General features: G+C 47.6%; 1 protein-coding gene across 1 annotated transcript in view; it reads left to right on the top strand.

The window, feature by feature from the left end:
• FAAH2 (fatty acid amide hydrolase 2) overlaps window positions 1-20,239 on the top strand; it is a 376,430-nt gene that overhangs the window by 52,191 nt on the left and 304,000 nt on the right. Inside the window, exons 2-3 of the mRNA XM_063936990.1 lie at window positions 1,596-1,815; window positions 1,904-2,113. Of these exons, the coding sequence (XP_063793060.1) occupies window positions 1,596-1,815; window positions 1,904-2,113 (430 nt within the window). The remainder of the gene's footprint in view (window positions 1-1,595; window positions 1,816-1,903; window positions 2,114-20,239) is intronic.

Here is a 20,239-nt window from a genome sequence, read left to right as displayed (position 1 = left end):
TGCCTGGGGTGTCTCTGCTTTACAGCACTGCCGAGCAGCTACTTGGTCAGGGTCAAATAAGTTTTACAAGTTCGATACTTTGGCCTCTGAGGACCTTCAGTTTGGTCAACCAGTTCTGCAGGAACCTCAGCACTCTCCCACCCACTTTGGTACTTCCCCCATGGTACTGTACTATGGATTCCCAATATCCCCTAGGACGTAAGAGAAAATAGGATTTTAATTACCTACCGGTAAATCCCTTTCTCGTAGTCCTTAGGGTGTACTGGGCGCCCGCCCGGTGCTTTGTTCTTCCTGCACTGTTACTTAGTTAAGTATTCTGGTTGGTTCAGCTGTTGCTGTTGCTATTCCTGGTTTCAAGTTTGGTTAGCATGGCTTTCCTCTTGTTTTGTGTGTACTGGTTCATATTCTCACCACTTTCCTTATCTATCCTTCTCTCAAAGTATGTCCGTCTCCTCAGGCACAGTTTCCTAGACTGAGTCTGGTAGGAGGGGCATAGAGGAAGGAGCCAGCGCACACTATCAAATTCTTAAAGTGCCCAAGGCTCCTAGTGGACCCATCTATACCCCATGGTACTAAATGGATTCCCAGTATTCCCTATGGACTAGGAGAAAAGTATTTACCGGTAGGTAATTAAAATCCTGTTTTTTTTATTATCATTTGCCTGTTAATTATTTGGTTGGATTGATAGTGCACCACTTTTGTGGGACAAATGGCAAGCTGACAGCCACTCAATATCCTGATACACAATCTGACTAAATATTGTTGTCTAACCTGGACCCTACAAAAGCCAGAACACCACTGGGGCCAGTCAGGGGTTGTCTGTGGGGTGTTTCTTCAGTGGTCAGTGTTTTCCGCCCTGTCCCTTACATTTGGCACAACAGTGATGTTTTCTTAAGCTGGGTACACATTGATCGCTATATCACTATATAACCCAAGCTTGTCGGCGGGTGTGCACCCCCGATATGTCTTTGAATGATGTTTACAGACGTACAGTATCACATCAGCCCTGCAGAACAGCCGATAGCCAATCTTTTTTACAGTTATATTGGTGCTTCTGGCTGTGTGTACGGGCTGTACAGTTGCTGCAGGGACTGTCGGTGACTGACAACTGGGCGGGTACAACTAAATGCCCACCTAGTTGTGACGTCAGGCACGACCTATCAGGCCGATGATTGGTAAGTGTCTGTGCACTTACCAATTATTAGGTCGACGGATCGGCCTGGTGTATTACCCAACTTTATAGCTGGTCAACGTGGTAAATATGTAAGCTGTGCATTTGAGGAAAGAATAGTGATCTGCTATAAAATGTATGATAATCTTTTCAGATGCTACTCATCAACAATTTTGGTAATGACTGGTGTTTATTGTAAATTTAATAAAATAATAAAGAGTGCATCATCCCTCCTAAAAGTGTTTTTAGTTCTAGCACTCAGTCTAGGCTGTTAGCTGCAACATTGTGTTAAACATTTGAGTGCATTCTACTGGGGTACAAGTTTCTGCTAGTAGCTTTCTTAGTCAGAGTTTTTTGACAGGAGATCATAATTGTTATTCTGATTCTCTCTCTTTCGCTCTCTTTTTTTAATATTCATACCCAGGTCAAGAGCAGTGTGGTTGTGCAGTCCTTTATATCTAGAATTAGAGAAGTAAACCCTGCACTCAATGCTTTAGTATGTGATCGTTTTGATGATGCCCTACGAGAAGCACGTGCAGTTGATGACCTGGTGTCCTCTAGGACAGAAGATGAGGCAACCCTTAAAGACAAGTATCCACTACTTGGTGTCCCACTAACTGTTAAGGAAGCATTCGCTTTGGAAGGTAAGCACAATTCTCCTGTCTGATGCAGATGTTCCCATCTTGATGAACATATGTGCTTAATGTGCTAATATTTTTACATCATATTTAGGCATGCCACAGAGTTCTGGACTTCTATCTCGATGCTCGCTGCGCTCAGTCAATGATGCTGCTGTTGTCTTACAGTTGAAGAGAGCTGGTGCTATTCCTCTTGGTGTTACTAACTGCAGTGAATTGTGCATGTGGTACGAGTCAAGCAACAAAGTATATGGCAGGACAAGGAATCCATACAACACCCAACATATAGTAGGCGGTAGCTCTGGTAAGTTATTTAGGTTGACAACTTGAAACTGTAATAACCAGTACATAAATAGTTGAACGCAGGGTTTCTCCAGCCCAAGTGCTTATTAAGAGAGACACCTGGATCTTCAGAACCACTTTGAAAGGTAAGTATTAGGAGAGGTGCTTATATACTTTGTCGGTTACACCTTTCTGACCCAAAAAATGCTCAGTAACGACAAATTGGGAATTTTTAACATGCAGAATTTCCTGATGGATTGTGGAATTGTGGAGTTGATGTATGGCCAGCATTAGACCCAGAAAGGGTTACTCCTTTTTTGCTTTTAATCAATACTGTGTTTGTGAACAGTCCTCTTAAAAGGGCAGACACCATTTGTTGTATTAAAGACCAGTTGCCTCCAAACTAATGCAGGACGTGTATTGTTTATCAAGTAAAAATGAAGGCCTGGGGCAAAGCAGCGCAATGAATAGTTCAGCATGTTATTTCAAACAGACAGCGCTCAAAGGCAATATTGCACTCCAGCTAGACCTACTCCTAACCCTCAGTCTTAAATTAAGGTCAATATGGGCCTGGAACCAAAATTTCTAAAAGGTCATCTATGTCCCGCCACAGGGTTTATGACCAGCATTGGATGTGTGTAACTAGTAAATTCGGGGGAGTGAATACTGCTGTGCTGGTAGTGTGTGTGTGTGTGTGTGTGTGTGTGTGTGTGTGTATGTATGGATATATAGATATAGATAGATAGATAGATAGATATATTGTAATATAATATAGTTCTGTGGGCATCCGCACAGGTCTGCACATCAGTGATCCAATCAGATGGTGCTCAACTCCAAGGAAAAGTTATTTCCAATAAACAGTGAAATGTGAAAGAGGGCACTCACCATTTTTGTAAAATCATCAAGAGGTCATTTATTTGTGCATAATCAAGTCAACGTTTCGATCATATCCAAATGATCTTTGTCAAGACACCATAAGGTAATGCAAGAAGCAGGACACCAGAAGCAGCATGTTCAGCAAGCTCCCAATTGGGAGTATTTATACCATCAGCAATCGGAGACTGTCAGACACCTGCATACATCACTTCCTGTAGTGAAATCAATCAGGAAATAGATAGGAATAGCCATAATTCAAGATAACTTCAAAAAGCATACCAAGCAGAAACCGGTGCAGTATATACTGAAGTCTTAGAATATGGAACTCAATGGTAGTCTCTAAATAGAACGAATAACAACAAACAATTAGTCGCCATGCGTTCTATTGCTGCTGGAATGCACGCGAGAGGCGGAAGTGACGCACCTAAAACAGGAACTTGCATCGCGTGACCATAGAGACAACGTGATGTCGGTATGAGATTGAAAATGGGCATGCGCTCCAGCTGTGCTGGGACGCATGCACGGGACAGAAACAACATATCTCAGTAACGAAAATGGTGCAGAGTTGTCAGGGGAACGGCAGACGCCGATAGCCCCAGCAGCGCTTACATCACAGTGAACGTAGTTGGTGCCTAGTAAGTCACCTTAATACACTACATATAGTTATTAGATCTAAAGGGGGGCATAAGGGTCAATCCTCATATGTGATAACAAACTACACTATATAATGTGTGTCGACTGTCTCCGATTGCAATGGTATTTATAACTATTATAAACAATGTAAACAACATACAAATGTGAGACCTATTAAAATATAGCTTTTACTAAATTCCATTAAAAACAAAACCTGGTAACCATTGGTGCATGTAGCCGACAGATATGTTATGACATACAGACAAAAACGTCAGATATCAGCCCAACTCGTCAGGCCACATGCATCAAAAAATAACCAAAAACAAATACACATATAGTCATACACACAGGCTCTGCTGAAGGAAAAATAGAGAAATAGAGAAAATGTATCCGTATAGAAAATCCCATATGGGTTCGCTTCATTAAGTCCGTGTGGGGTAATCGTCCCTAGTTCAAAAATCCACCGTGATTCACATTGTTTCAACTTCAATACCCTATCACCTCCACGAATGGATAGAGGGATGTGATCAATCAGCATACATTTGAGGCTGGATACTGAATGTTTAAATTGTAGCCAATGTTTTCCTACCGGTTTATCTGTTTTATCATCTCGAGTGCCTGCCGTATGGAATAACGGTGGTTAGCCATACATTCTCGAAAGCACCGCGTCGTCAGTCCGACATAGTAGAGCCCACATGGGCATATGATGATGTAGATCACAAAGTATGACACACACGACAACTTATGCTTAATAGGGATCCTTTTACCACTGTGTGGACGTGCAAACGAGGATCCACTGGTCATGGATCTACATGTTGTGCAGGCAGGACAACGAAAGCAACCTGTTTTCCTCATTGTCAACCAGGAAGAGTTGGCTTTTTGTGGTTGTAGAGACGGTCGCATCAAAAATCTTGTAAATTTGGTCCTCTACGGTAAGAGTGCATAGGAGGTCTTTGGCGTATACCTTCCAATTTAGCATCAGTTGCAACTATAGGCCAGTGCTTTTTAATAGAGTTCTCAGCAGCTCTTGCATTGGTGTCAAATGTTGAAGTTAAAATTAACTGACTTTGATCGAATACTGTGCCGGACTTGTGAGCGGTGTTGTGGAACTTGGCCTTTGCTTTACTCAGGCATCTGGAGACAACTTTAAGCGAGTACCCTCGTGACAAAAATCTTTCAGACATCTCTGATAGTTGTACATCCGCAATAGCAGGAGAAGAGTTATTACGCAACAGACACAAAAATTGTGAGATTGGCATACTTTCTTTCAAGTTCTCAGGATGGTGGCTCGTAGCATACAGCAATTTGTTACGGTCAGTCTGTTTCCGAAATAGGGTGGATCACAAACGCTTTTTGTTCTCGAAAGATCGTAACATCCAAAAAGTTCATGGTGTCATTGTCTATTTGATATGTGAATCGAATGGGACTATTGAATTAAGGTACTGAACTATCCCACAAAACTCACTCTCAGTGCCCCTCCATAAAATAAATATATCGTCAGTATAACGCCCAAAATAGGCTAACTTGGCATAGGATTAGAGATAATTTTACAATATGTCATGGTATCAGAAAGTTGCCGACGTATCTCAGTGTCATATGCAACCCAATCTTGTATAACTATCGCCACACCTTTATCCGCTGAATGGATCACAATTTGATAATTTTTCATTAGGGAATGTAGTGCTGACCTCTGTTGCCTATTCAAATTGTCATATGGACTGTCACCTCTGTGTGTTCTCGTCTCGTGTTCTGTAAGTCTAAGGAAAGATTTAATACTGGGATTCTGTAATACAGGATCAAACGTACTTGGTCTGCAAAATACTCTATCCTGTTGTGGATCAGCTTTCTACCGAATGAATAACTGACCACTGAAAAGCATCAGGTCTAACTCTAGGAACAAAGGAGAGACCCAAGGAAAGTACCTCCATCTCAATCTCAGTTAATGGAATTTTAGATAAATTAAATACAACAGGAATGTCTTTGCGCCCTTGCCTTTTCTTATGTTTCCTCCAGCCCCTCCTTGTTGGGTGTTTGGGGAACGTTTCTCTGGGGGATCTGTGGTGTTGCGAGTGTCCCGTCCCTGAACTCACTATCAGAGTTAGATTGGGAGGAACTATCGTATTGCCTCTGTGATCTTGAACGGAAATTCTGTTGGAATCTGTGTGGAGTTTCTGGAATCTCCTTTAAGCCATCTATGGACTTGGTGGTTAGAGTAATCTGAGTTAACTGTATCCAGTTTTCTCTTACATCCTAGAGGATGCTGGGAACTGCGTAAGGACCATGGGGTATAGACGGGCTCCGCAGGAGACATGGGCACTATAAAGAACTTTAGATGGGTGCGCACTGGCTCCTCCCTCTATGCCCCTCCTCCAGACCTCAGATCCTGTGCCCAGAGGAGACTGGGTGCATTACAGGGGAGCTCTCCTGAGTTTCTCTGAAAAAGAATTTTGTTAGGTTTTTTTATTTTCAGGGCGCACTGCTGGCAACAGGCTCCCTGCATAGTGGGACTGAGGAGAGAGAAGCAGACCTACTTAAATGATAGGCTCTGCTTCTTAGGCTACTGGACACCATTAGCTCCAGAGGGTTGGAACGCAGGTCTCACCCTCGCCGTTCGTCCCAGAGCCACGCCGCCGTCCTCCTCGCAGAGCCGGAAGATAGAAGCCGGTGAGTATAAGAAGAAAGAAGACTTCAAAGGCGGCAGAAGACTTCAGATCTTCTCTGAGGTAAAGCACAGCGGTAACGCTGCGCGCCATTGCTCCCGCACACAACACATACTGCAGGCACGGATGGGTGAAGGGCGCAGGGGGTGCGTCCTGGGCAGCAATAAAAGACCTCTAGGACTGGCTAAAAGGCATATATAAGCTGAGGTGGCAATATATATTAAATCCCCAGCCAGTATTAAACGAATTGAATGGGACCGAAGCCCGCCGCTGAGGGGGCGGAGCTTGATCCTACAGCACTAACCAGCGCCATTTTTCTCCACAGCACTTGCAGTGAAGCTGGCTCCCCAGACTCTCCCCTGTGGAACACGGTGACACAGGGCAAAAAAGGAGGGGGGGGGGGGCACTTGTAAGGCGCAGTGAGTGTATAGGTATATACAGATAATCATATAAAGGCGCTGTTATCTGGGAATTTTGTTTCCAGTGTCAGTTGGCGCTGGGTGTGTGCTGGCATACTCTCTCTCTGTCTCTCCAAAGGGCCTTATTGGGGAACTGTCTCCATATAAATATATCCCTGTGTGTGTGGGGGTGTCGGTACGCGTGTGTCGGCATGTGTGAAGCGGAAGGCTTATCTAAGGAGGAGGTGGAGCAGATGATTGTGGTGTCTCCGTCGGCAACGCCGACACCTGATTGGTTGGACATGTGGAATGTTTTAAATGCAAATGTGACTTTGTTACATAAGAGATTAGACAAAGCAGAGTCCAGGGATAATACAGGGAGTCAATCAATGGCTTTGACGGTGTCACAGGGCCCTTCAGGGTCTCAAAAACGTCCCCTATCCCAAATAGCAGACACTGATACCGACACGGATTCTGACTCCAGTGTCGACTACGATGATACGAGGTTACACCCAAGGGTGGCCAAAAGCATTCATTATATGATTATTGCAATAAAAGATGTTTTGCATATCACAGATGACCCCTCTGTCCCTGACACAAGGGTACACATGTTTAAGGAAAAGAAACCTGAGGTAACGTTTCCCCCATCTCTTTATGTGTTATGTGAAAAAGCTTGGGAAACTCCAGACAAGAAACTGCAGATTCCCAAAAGAATTCTTATGGCCCAGGGTGGACAAGGCTTTAACGCGCTTATCCAAGAAGGTGGCGGTACCGTCTCCAGACACGGCAGCCCTCAAGGATCCTGCTGATCGCAGACAGGAAACAACTTTAAATCAATATATACACATACGGGTGCTTTACTCAGACCGGCGATAGCATCGGCTTGGGTTTGTAGCGCTGTAGCAGCTTGGACAGATACCTTGTCAGCTGATATTGATACCCTAGACAGGGATACCATTTTATCGACCTTAGGTCACATTAAAGATGCAGTCTTATATATGAGAGACGCTCAGAGAGACGTTGGGCTGCTAGGTTCGAGAGCCAACGCCATGGCCATTTCTGCTAGGCGAGCACTGTTCACCCGCCAATGGACAGGTGATGCCGACTCAAAAAGGCATATGGAAGTTTTGCCTTACAAAGATGAAGTTTTATTTGGAGAAGGTCTCACGGACCTGGTTTCCACAGCTACCGCGGGTAAATCTACCTTTTTGTCTTATGTTCCCCCACAGCAAAAGAAAACACCACAGTATCAAATGTAGTCCATTCGGTCGCATAAGTCCAGAAGAGGTCGGGGATCTTCCTTCCTCGCCAGAGGTAAGGGTAGAGGGAAAAGAATGCCTGCTACGGCTAGTTCCCAGGAGCAGAAGTCCTCCCTGGCTTCTACTAAATCCACCGCATGACGCTGGGGCTCCACTGAGGGAATCCGCGCCGGTGGGGGTACGTCTTCGACTTTTCAGCCACGTCTGGGTTCAGTCGGACGTGGATCCTTGGGTGATGGATATTGTATCCCAAGGCTACAAGCTGGAATTCGAAGACGTGCGTCCTCGCCGATTCTTCAAATTGGCTTTACCAGCTTCTCCCCCAGAGAGGGAGATAGTTTTAGCTGCAATTCAAAAGCTGTGTCAACAGCAAGTGATTATCAAGGTTCCCCTAATTCAACAGGGAAAGGGGTACTATTCAACCCTGTTTGTGGTCCCGAAACCGGATGGCTCGGTCAGACCCATTCTAAACTTAAAATCCCTAAACCTGTACTTAAAAAGGTTCAAGTTCAAGATGGAATCGCTCAGGGCGGTTATCTCAAGCCTGGAAGGGGGGGGATTTTATGGTGTCTCTAGACATAAAGGATGCATACCTCCTCATCAGGCATACCTGAGATTCGCTGTACAGGACTGTCATTACCAGTTTCAGACGTTGCCGTTTGGGCTTTCCACGGCCCCGAGGGTTTTCACCAAGTTAATGGCGGAAATGATGGTGCTCCTGCGCAGGCAAGGAGTCACAATTATCCCGTACTTGGATGATCTTCTGATAAAAGCGAGATCAAAGGAACAGTTGCAGAAAAGTGTGTCGCTCTCCCTGAGAGTGCTGCAACAACATGGCTGGATTCTAAATCTACCAAAGTCACAATTGGTTCCTACGACTCGGCTGTCGTTCTTAGGCATGATTCTGGACACAGAACAAAAGAGGGTTTTTCTCCCAATGGAAAAAGCCCAGGAACTCCAGAACATGGTCAGAGACCTGTTAAAACCGACGAGAGTGTCAGTACATCAATGCACTCGAGTACTGGGGAAAATGGTGGCGACCTACGAGGCCATCCCCTTCGGCAGGATTCATGCGAGGACTATTCAGTGGGACCTTCTGGAAAAGTGGTCCGGGTCCCATCTTCAAATACATCAGAAAATAACCCTGGCCCCAAGGGCCAGGGTGTCTCTCCTGTGGTGGCTGCAGAGTGCTCACCTTCTAGAGGGTCGCAGGTTCGGCATTCAAGACTGGGTTCTGGTGACCACGGACGCGAGCCTCCGTGGATGGAGAGCAGTCACACAGGGAAGGAACTTTCAGGGACTATGGTCAAAACAAGAGGCTTGTTTACACATCAACATACTGGAATTAAGGGCCATATACAACGGCCTTCGACAAGCGGAAAATCTTCTTCGCGACCTACCGGTTCTGATTCAATCAGACAACGTCACAGCTGTGGCTCATGTAAACCGCCAAGGCGGGACAAGGAGCAGAGTGGCAATGGCGGAAGCCACCAGGATTCTGCGCTGGGCAGAAAATCACGTAAGCGCTCTGTCAGCGGTATTCATTCTGGGAGTGGACAACTGGGAAGCAGACTTCCTCAGCAGACACGATCTCCATCCAGGAGAGTGGGGACTTCATCAAGAAGTGCCAGGTCAAGAGACCCTCAGGCAGTAGCGGTAGACACCCTGGTGACACTATGGGTGTTTCAGTCGGTCTATGTGTTCCCTCCTCTTCCTCTCATCTCAAAAATATTGAGAATCATAAGACGAAAAAGAGTGCAGACAATACTCATTGTTCCAGATTGGTCTCGAAGGGCCTGGTATTCAGATCTTCAGGAGATGCTCACAGAAGATCCATGGCCTCTTCCTCTCAGTCAGGACCTGTTGCAGCAGGGGCCCTGCGTGTTCCAAGACTTACCGCAGTTACGTTTGACAGCATGGCGGTTTAACACTGAATCCTAGCTGGGAGGGGTATTCCGGAGTGAGTCATCCCTACTCTGATAAAGGCTAGGAAGGAGGTGACAGCGAAACATTATCACCGTATTTGGAGGAAATATGTATCTTGGTGTGAAGCCAAGAATGCTCCTACGGAAGATTTCCACTTGGGCCGTTTTCTCCACTTTCTACAGACAGGAGTGGATATGGGCCTAAAGTTAGGCTCCATTAAGGTACAGATTTCGGCCCTATCTATATTCTTCCAGAAGGAATTGGCTTCTCTCCCAGAAGTCCAGACTTTTGTTAAGGGAGTGCTACACATCCAGCCTCCTTTTGTGCCCCCAGTGGCACCATGGGACCTTAACGTGGTGTTACAGTTCCTAAAATCTCACTGGTTTGAGCCTCTTAAAACAGTTGAATTAAAATTTCTCACTTGGAAGGTTTTCATGTTATTGGCCTTGGCATCTGCAAGGCGAGTGTCTGAAATGGCGGCCTTGTCTCATAAGAGCCCCTATCTCATTTTCCATGTGGATAGAGCTGAGTTGAGGACTCGTCCTCAATTTTTGCCTAAGGTGGTGTCATCAATTCATATGGACCAACCTATTGTGGTGCCTGTGGCTACGGGAGACTTGGAGGATTCCAAGTCCCTTGATGTAGTCAGGGCCTTAAAAATGTACGTAGCCAGGACGGCTCGGATTAGGAAAACAGAGGCGCTGTTTGTCCTGTATGCAGCCAACAAAGTTGGCGCTCCTGCTTCTAAGCAGACTATTGCTCGCTGGATCTGTAACACGATTCAGCAGGCTCATTCTACGGCTGGATTGCCGTTACCAAATTCGGTAAAGGCCCATTCCACTAGGAAGGTGGGCTCTTCTTGGGCAGCTGCCCGAGGCGTCTCGGCATTACAGCTTTGCCGAGCGGCTACTTGGTCGAGTTCAAACACTTTTGCAAAATTCTACAAGTTTGATACCCTGGCTGATGAGGACCTAATCATTGATCAATCGGTGCTGCAGAGTCTTCCGCACTCTCCTGCCCGTTTTGGAGCTTTGGTATAATCCCCGTGGTCCTTACGGAGTCCCCAGCATCCTCTAGGACGTAAGAGAAAATAAGATTTTAAACCTACCGGTAAATATTTTTCTCCTTGTCCGTAGAGGATGCTGGGTGCCCGTCCCAGTGCGGACATATTTCTGCATGACTTGTATATAGTTGTTGCTTACATAAGGGTTATGTTACAGTTAAGATCAATCGTTGACTGATACTGTTTTCTTCATGCTGTTAACTGGTTGCGTATATTCCAGGTTATACTGTGTGGATGGTGTGGCTGGTATGAATCTTGCCCTTAGATTAACAAAAATACTTTCCTCGTACTGTCTCCTCTGGGCACAGTTTCTCTAACTGAGGTCTGGAGGAGGGGCATAGAGGGAGGAGCCAGTGCACACCCATCTAAAGTTCTTTATGGTGCCCATGTCTCCTGCGGAGCCCGTCTGTACCCCATGGTCCTTACGGAGTCCCCAGCATCCTCTACGGACTAGGAGAAAAATATTTATCGGTAGGGTTAAAATCTTATTTTTTCAGTTTGAACGCGATTAAATCGCGTTGGTAGGTCAGTATTTGGTCCTTGAGTTTTTCAATCTATTTAGAGAATTGATAAGGATAGGGAGAGATGATCTGTCTGAGGGTGCTATTCTGTGCTAAGTGATATGGTGATCTATCTGTAGGGTGGGGGGTGCTGACCTGTGCAAGGGAGAGATGATCTGTCTGAGGGCTATTGCCAAGGGATATGGTCAGTGCTCGAACTGGGCTGATATACCAGCACATCTTCGAGCACTGAGTCTGAAGAACCCCGCCGTCACATTGAGCTCTCACTCACTGACCGCAGCACTACTATTTCAAATCTGCTGCGGACCGACAGCCAATCAGGAGCCGCCACACGGCCGCTCACGATTGGCTGCCGGTCCGTGTTAGATTTTAAATAGTAGTGCAACGGTCACAGGAGCCACAGTGCCACACTAAAGGCTGCTGCCCTCTGCAGCCTCCTCCGCTGCACTGCTACCGCCTTCAGCCTCCTCTGCCACCCTGCCGCCGCCCTCAGTCCTTCCCTGCATCTCCGCCAACTCCCACAGCCTCCTCCTTGGCACCACCTTCGAGGACCGCAGCCTCCTCCACTTCGCGGCGACCACAGCATCCTCTGCACCGCCACTGCTAAATAGGTAATCTTAACCTGCTGTCCTTCTCTCTCCCTAGTCCCTACTGTATGCCCTTGCTGTCCCTCTCTCTGTGACTCTCCCTGTCCCGATGTCCCTGCTGTCACTCTCTCTCTCTGTCCTTATGTCCCTGCTGTCACACTCTCTGTCCCTCTCTCTCTCTCCCTGTCCCTGCTGTCACTCTCTCTGAATTTTGTCTCATTCCGTGTGGCATAATGTGAATTCCGGCTCATACCATGTGCTATAATGTGAATTTCAGCTCATACCATGTGCTATAATGAGAATTTCAGCTCATACCGTGTGCTATAATGTGATTTTCTGCTGCGGGGTTCACTGGGTTCCACAGGGAATGACATTGGGGTGTAGAGTAGGATCTTGATCCGAGGCACCAACAGGCTAAAAGCTTTGACCGTCTTCCTAGAATGCATAGCGCCGCCTCCTTTATAACCCCGCCTCCATGCACAGGAGCTCAGTTTTGTAGTTGGTGCCATGCAGTACAGGCATACAACAGGTGGGCTGCTCCAGCAGCCCTCAGAAGAGCTTTTTGTGAATGAAAAATGAAGACTTCAAGGCTGCAGCAGAGACACTGAGTGTTAGATGTCAGTCAGACATCTCTTGCTGCAGCTCCATCACTTAGCCCAGCGGCGCTGTAGACTTCCGCACCCTTGTTGCCGGGCACTTACAGCGGAGGCTTCGGTTTTCTTCAGTCAGGCACACACACCACCGCAGCTCTCCAGGATCGCGTGCCCGCATTCAGTGTGGTGATCCGGTGGGAGGCGGGTCGCGCGCGCTGGCGTGGACACTGTGGCAGTACAGGGACCCCACTAGAACACCAGGGCAAGGGCACAGGTCGGATTCTCTCAAAAATTAATTTGCTAAGGCCCGCAGTACTCGGTAGTGAAGTCCAGCAAGGGGATAAGGCTGACCTGTAGCCCCTCCCCCAGCCCAAGGGCGTCATTTAGAGTAAATGTTCCCGCTCTAGAGCTGCATATCTCTCTCTCCCTTACTCCCTGTCAGCATTTGGGCACCATTAGGGCAAGCTGAGCTGATCCTGGGACTGTTTGGGCAAATCCTCCTCTTTAAAGCCGCCTGCATGTCAGCGCTGTGCATTTTACAGGACACTTAAGTATTCTACATGTCTGCTGACCATGTTAGTTAAGAAAAAGTGCATTTAGTCAGGGTTATTTTTGTACAAGTACCCTGTAATATACATCCAGTCTTCACTGTGCATTGTTATATCTAATTAGTATATAGCTATACATAGTACTACTCTGTATTGCCAGTCCAGTGCAGTTTTATTGCATGTCATAATTTCTGCATTGTACAAACTGTGACTCTGTGTGTGTGCATATAGCTGCTGTGTGACCTCCATTTCGTGTATCTCACTCAGATTGATATCCCTATATTCTATGACCTGAGGGGGCTAAGTGCGTCAGGTTTATCATTTAATGTAGGTACAGGATATACTCAGTATGTATTTTTCTCTGTGATTTTCAGTCACCATATACCTCTTGAATTCCCCGTTTGTGGGGATACACTGCACAGGGGATTCTTGTCAGGTATTGTGCTGCTGATATTGTACTGTGTTGCCTTGCATTGAGCTTTTGATTATGTCAGCTACAAAGGGCAACGGAGCTGGGGCTGATCCCAAATTGCGTGGTGTTGACGCTGCAGACACATTTGAGGATAACGAAGCAGCTGAGGGTTCAGGTTCTGGGGTTTCCTTATCCCCCAGTGGGACTGTAGCAACGGGGGTGCAAAATGACCCACCTTGGCCTACCTTCTCCACGCTACTGAATACGATGGTAACTAGACTAACGCCCCCTATGGGACCTCCAGTGCCAGTACAACCGCTTATGGTCCCAGCGGTTAACCCGTCATGGGCAGATCAACTGTCCAATCAGTTACAGCAATTGAACCAATCACTGACTACTCAAAGTCTAACCCTTGCCCGCCTAAGACCGAGGGGTCCTCTAAGCGGGCAATTTCTTCCTCACAGTCCACCTACCGCCCTCTATGACCGTCCCAGACACCTCGTCCGATAAGGATGGCGTTTATACGGACCCCACAGAATCTGATCCTGATGCTTCTGATGAGGAAGTTGTTTCGCAGGTGGATGTTCCTGACTTGTTAGAGGCTATCAGGATCAGAAACCGGACAGGCTTAAACGTCAGAAGGTGGTTAAACAAGTTTTCTCTAACGTCCTAAGTGGATGCTGGGACTCCGTAAGGACCATGGGGGATAGCGGCTCCGCAGGAGACTGGGCACAAAAGTAAAAGCTTGAACTAGCTGGTGTGCACTGGCTCCTCCCCCTATGACCCTCCTCCAAGCCTCAGTTAGATTTTTGTGCCCGAACGAGAAGGGTGCATGCTAGGTGGCTCTCCTGAGCTGCTTAGAGTAAAAGTTTATTTTAGGTTTTTTATTTTCAGTGAGTCCTGCTGGCAACAGGCTCACTGCATCGTGGGACTAAGGGGAGAAGAAACGAACTCACCTGCGTGCAGAGTGGATTGGGTTTCTTAGGCTACTGGACATTAGCTCCAGAGGGACGATCACAGGTTCAGCCTGGATGGGTCCCGGAGCCGCGCCGCCGGCCCCCTTACAGAGCCAGAAAAACGAAGAGGTCCGGTGAAATCGGCGGCAGAAGACGTTCCTGTCTTCAACTAAGGTAGCGCACAGCACTGCAGCTGTGCGCCATTGCTCTCAGCACACTTCACACTCCGGTCACTGAGGGTGCAGGGCGCTGGGGGGGAGCGCCCTGAGACGCAATAAAAACAGAAATACCTTAGGATGGCAAAAGAAATACATCACATATAGCTCCTGGGCTATATGGATGTATTTAACCCCTGCCAGTTTTCCAGAAAAAAACGGGAGATAAGGCCGTCGTGAAGGGGCGGAGCCTATCTCCTCAGCACACAAGCGCCATTTTCCCTCACAGTTCCGCTGGAAGGACGGCTCCCTGACTCTCCCCTGCAGTCCCTACAGAATCAGGGTAAAAACGAGAGAGGGGGGGCACTATTGGCAGCTAAATTATAAACAGCAGCTATAAAAGGGAGTAACACTTATATAAGGTTATCCCTATTGATATATATATAGCGCTCTGGTGTGTGCTGGCAAACTCTCCCTCTGTCTCCCCAAAGGGCTAGTGGGGTCCTGTCCTCTATCAGAGCATTCCCTGTGTGTGTGCTGGGTGTCGGTACGATTGTGTCGACATGTATGAGGAGGAAAATGATGTGGAAGCAGAGCAATTGCCTGTATTAGTGATGTCACCCCCTAGGGAGTCGACACCTGACTGGATGGTTGTATTTAAAGAACTACGTGACAATGTCAGCACTTTACAAAAAACTGTTGACGACATGAGACAGCCGACAAATCAATTAGTGCCTGTCCAGGCGTCTCAGACACCGTCAGGGGCGATAAAACGCCCGTTACCTCAGTGGGTCGACACAGACCCAGACACGGATACTGAGTCCAGTGTCGACGGTGAGGAGACAAACGTAATGTCCAGTAGGGCCACACGTTACATGATCACGGCAATGAAGGAGGCATTGAACATTTCTGACACTACAAGTACCACAAAGAAGGGTATTATGTGGGGAGTGAAAAAACTACCAGTAGCTTTTCCTGAGTCAGATGAATTAAATGAGGTGTGTGATAAAGCGTGGGTTTCCCCCGATAAAAAAGTGCTAATTTCTAATAAATTATTGGCACTATACCCTTTCCCGCCAGAGGTTAGGGCGCGTTGGGAAACACCCCCTAGAGTAGATAAAGCGCTCACACGTTTATCTAAACAAGTAGCGTTACCGTCTCCTGATACGGCCGCCCTCAAAGAACCAGCGGATAGAAGGCTGGAAAATATCCTGAAGGGTATATACACACATACTGGTGTTATACTGCGACCAGCAATCGCATCAGCCTGGATGTGCAGTGCTGGAGTTGCGTGGTCGGATTCCCTGACTGAAAATATTGATACCCTCGATAGGGACAGTATATTACTAACTATAGAGCATTTGAAGGATGCATTACTATATATGCGTGATGCACAGAGGGATATTTGCACCCTGGCATCAAGAGTGAGTGCTATGTCCATTTCTGCCAGAAGAGCGTTATGGACGCGACAGTGGTCAGGGGATGCGGATTCCAAACGACATATGGAAGTGTTGCCGTTTAAAGGGGAGGAGTTATTTGGGGCCGGTCTATCGGACCTGGTGGCCACGGCAACGGCCGGAAAGTCCACCTTTTTACCCCAGGTCACCTCTCAGCAGAAAAAGACACCGTCTTTTCAAACTCAGTCCTTTCGTTCCCATAAGTACAGGCGGGCAAAAGGCCACTCATTTCTGCCCCGGGGCAGAGGAAGAGGAAAAAGACTGCACCAGGCAGCCTCTTCCTAGGAGCAGAAGCCCTCCTCTGCTTCTGCCAAATCTTCAGCATGACGCTGGGGCTTTACAAGCGGACTCGGACACGGTGGGGGCCCGTCTCAAAAATTTCAACGCGCAGTGGGCTCACTCGCAAGTGGACCCCTGGATTCTGCAGGTAGTATCACAGGGGTACAAACTGGAATTCGAGACGTCTCCCCCTCGCCGGTTCCTGAAGTCTGCTCTACCAAAGTCTCCCTCCGACAGGGAGGCAGTTTTGGAAGCCATTCACAAGCTGTATTCCCAGCAGGTGATAATCAAGGTACCTCTCCTACAACAGGGAAAGGGGTATTATTCCACGCTGTTTGTGGTACCGAAGCCGGACGGCTCGGTGAGACCAATTTTAAATCTAAAATCCTTGAACACTTACATAAAGAGGTTCAAATTCAAGATGGAGTCACTCAGAGCAGTGATAGCAAACCTGGAAGAAGGGGACTATATGGTGTCTCTGGACATCAAAGATGCTTATCTCCACGTCCCAATCTACCCTTCTCACCAAGGGTACCTCAGGTTTGTAGTACAAAACTGTCATTATCAGTTTCAGACGCTGCCGTTTGGATTGTCCACGGCACCTCGGGTCTTTACCAAGGTAATGGCCGAAATGATGATTCTTCTTCGAAAAAAAGGCGTTTTAATTATCCCTTACTTGGACGATCTCCTGATAAGGGCAAGGTCCAGGGAACAGTTAGAAGTCAGAGTAGCACTATCTCAGTTAGTGTTACGTCAGCACGGGTGGATTCTAAATATTCCAAAATCGCAGCTGATTCCAACGACACGTCTCCTGTTCCTAGGAATGATTCTGGACACAGTCCAGAAAAAGGTGTTTCTCCCAGAGGAGAAGGCCAGGGAGTTATCCGAGCTAGTCAGGAATCTCCTAAAACCAGGCCAGGTGTCAGTGCATCAGTGCACGAGGGTCCTGGGAAAAATGGTGGCTTCTTACGAAGCGATTCCATTCGGAAGATTCCATGCAAGAACGTTTCAGTGGGATCTTCTGGACAAATGGTCCGGATCGCATCTTCAGATGCATCAGCGGATAACCCTGTCGCCAAGGACAAGGGTGTCTCTTCTGTGGTGGCTGCAGAGTGCTCATCTACTAGAGGGCCGCAGATTCGGCATTCAGGATTGGATCCTGGTGACCACAGATGCCAGCCTGAGAGGCTGGGGAGCAGTCACACAGGGACAAAATTTCCAGGGCTTGTGGTCAAGCATGGAAACATCTCTTCATATAAACATTCTGGAACTAAGGGCCATTTACAATGCCCTAAGTCAAGCAAAACCCCTGCTTCAGGGTCAGGCGGTATTGATCCAATCGGACAACATCACGTCAGTCGCCCACGTAAACAGACAGGGCGGCACGAGAAGCAGGAGGGCGATGGCAGAAGCTGCAAGGATTCTTCGCTGGGCGGAGAATCATGTGATAGCACTGTCAGCAGTGTTCATTCCGGGAGTGGACAACTGGGAAGCGGACTTCCTCAGCAGACACGACCTTCACCCGGGGGAGTGGGGACTTCATCCAGAAGTCTTCCAAGAGATGGTAAACCGTTGGGAAAAACCAAAGGTGGACATGATGGCGTCCCGTCTCAACAAAAAACTAGACAGATATTGCGCCAGGTCAAGGGACCCTCAGGCAATAGCGGTGGACGCTCTGGTAACACCATGGGTGTACCAGTCAGTGTATGTGTTCCCTCCTCTGCCTCTCATACCAAAAGTACTGAGAATCATAAAAAGGAGAGGAGTAAGAACTATACTCGTGGTTCCGGATTGGCCAAGAAGGACTTGGTACCCGGAACTTCAAGAGATGCTCACGGAGGACCCGTGGCCTCTACCTCTAAGAAAGGACCTGCTCCAGCAGGGACCCTGTCTGTTCCAAGACTTACCGCGGCTGCGTTTGACGGCATGGCGGTTGAATGCCGGATCCTGAAGGAAAAAGGCATTCCAGAAGAAGTCATCCCTACCCTGATAAAGGCCAGGAAGGATGTAACCGCGAAACATTATCACCGCATTTGGCGAAAATATGTTGCGTGGTGTGAGGCCAAAGAGGCCCCTACAGAGGAATTTCAACTGGGTCGCTTCCTACATTTCCTGCAAACAGGACTGTCTATGGGCCTAAAATTAGGGTCCATTAAGGTTCAAATTTCGGCCCTGTCGATTTTCTTCCAAAAAGAACTGGCTTCAGTTCCTGAAGTCCAGACGTTTGTCAAAGGGGTACTGCATATACAGCCTCCTTTTGTGCCCCCGGTGGCACCTTGGGATCTCAATGTGGTTTTGGGGTTCCTAAAATCACATTGGTTTGAACCACTCACCACTGTGGAATTAAAATATCTCACATGGAAGGTGGTAATGCTGTTAGCCCTGGCTTCAGCCAGGCGTGTCTCAGAATTGGCGGCTTTATCTTATAAAAGCCCTTACCTGATTTTTCACACGGATAGGGCAGAATTGAGGACTCGTCCTCAATTTCTCCCAAAGGTGGTTTCAGCGTTTCACGTGAACCAGCCTATTGTGGTGCCTGCGGCTACTAGGGACTTGGAGGACTCCAAGTTACTGGACGTAGTCAGGGCCCTGAAAATATATATTTCCAGGACGGCTGGAGTCAGGAAATCTGACTCGCTGTTTATCCTGTATGCACCCAACAAGCTGGGTGCTCCTGCTTCTAAGCAGACGATTGCTCGTTGGATTTGTAGTACAATTCAGCTTGCACATTCTGTGGCAGGCCTGCCACAGCCAAAATCTGTAAAAGCCCATTCCACAAGGAAGGTGGGCTCATCTTGGGCGGCTGCCCGAGGGGTCTCGGCTTTACAACTTTGCCGAGCAGCTACTTGGTCAGGGGCAAACACGTTTGCTAAATTCTACAAATTTGATACCCTGGCTGAGGAGGACCTGGAGTTCTCTCATTCGGTGCTGCAGAGTCATCCGCACTCTCCCGCCCGTTTGGGAGCTTTGGTATAATCCCCATGGTCCTTACGGAGTCCCAGCATCCACTTAGGACGTTAGAGAAAATAAGAATTTACTTACCGATAATTCTATTTCTCATAGTCCGTAGTGGATGCTGGGCGCCCATCCCAAGTGCGGATTGTCTGCAATACTTGTATATAGTTATTGTTACAAAATTCGGGTTATTATTGTTGTGAGCCATCTTTTCAGAGGCTCCTTCGTTTATCATACTGTTAACTGGGTTCAGATCACAGGTTGTACGGTGTGATTGGTGTGGCTGGTATGAGTCTTACCCGGGATTCTATATCCTTCCTTATTATGTACGCTCGTCCGGGCACAGTATCCTAACTGAGGCTTGGAGGAGGGTCATAGGGGGAGGAGCCAGTGCACACCAGCTAGTTCAAGCTTTTACTTTTGTGCCCAGTCTCCTGCGGAGCCGCTATCCCCCATGGTCCTTACGGAGTCCCAGCATCCACTACGGACTATGAGAAATAGAATTATCGGTAAGTAAATTCTTATTTTCTCCTTCATCCTAGAGGATGCTGGGGACTCCAAAAGGACCATGGGGTATAGACTGGATCGGCAGGAGACATGTGCACTTTAATACTTTAAATGGGTGTGAACTGGCTCCTTCCTCTATGCCCCTCCTCCAGACATCAGTTAGATTCTGTGCCAGAGAGACTGGACACACACTAGGGGATCTCTACAGAGTTTCTCTAGAAAAGACTTTCTCCTACGTCCTAGAGGATGCTGGGGACTCCGTAAGGACCATGGGGTATAGACGGGATCCGCAGGAGACATGGGCACTTTAAGACTTTGATTGGGTGTGCACTGGCACCTCCCTCTATGCCCCTCCTCCAGACT

The sequence above is a fragment of the Pseudophryne corroboree genome, chromosome 8 (assembly GCF_028390025.1).
Source record: "Pseudophryne corroboree isolate aPseCor3 chromosome 8, aPseCor3.hap2, whole genome shotgun sequence".
NCBI classification, from domain to species: Eukaryota; Metazoa; Chordata; class Amphibia; order Anura; family Myobatrachidae; genus Pseudophryne; species Pseudophryne corroboree.
The sequence above is the reverse complement of the archived record's forward strand: the minus strand, read 5'-3'. Positions and strand labels throughout refer to the sequence as shown.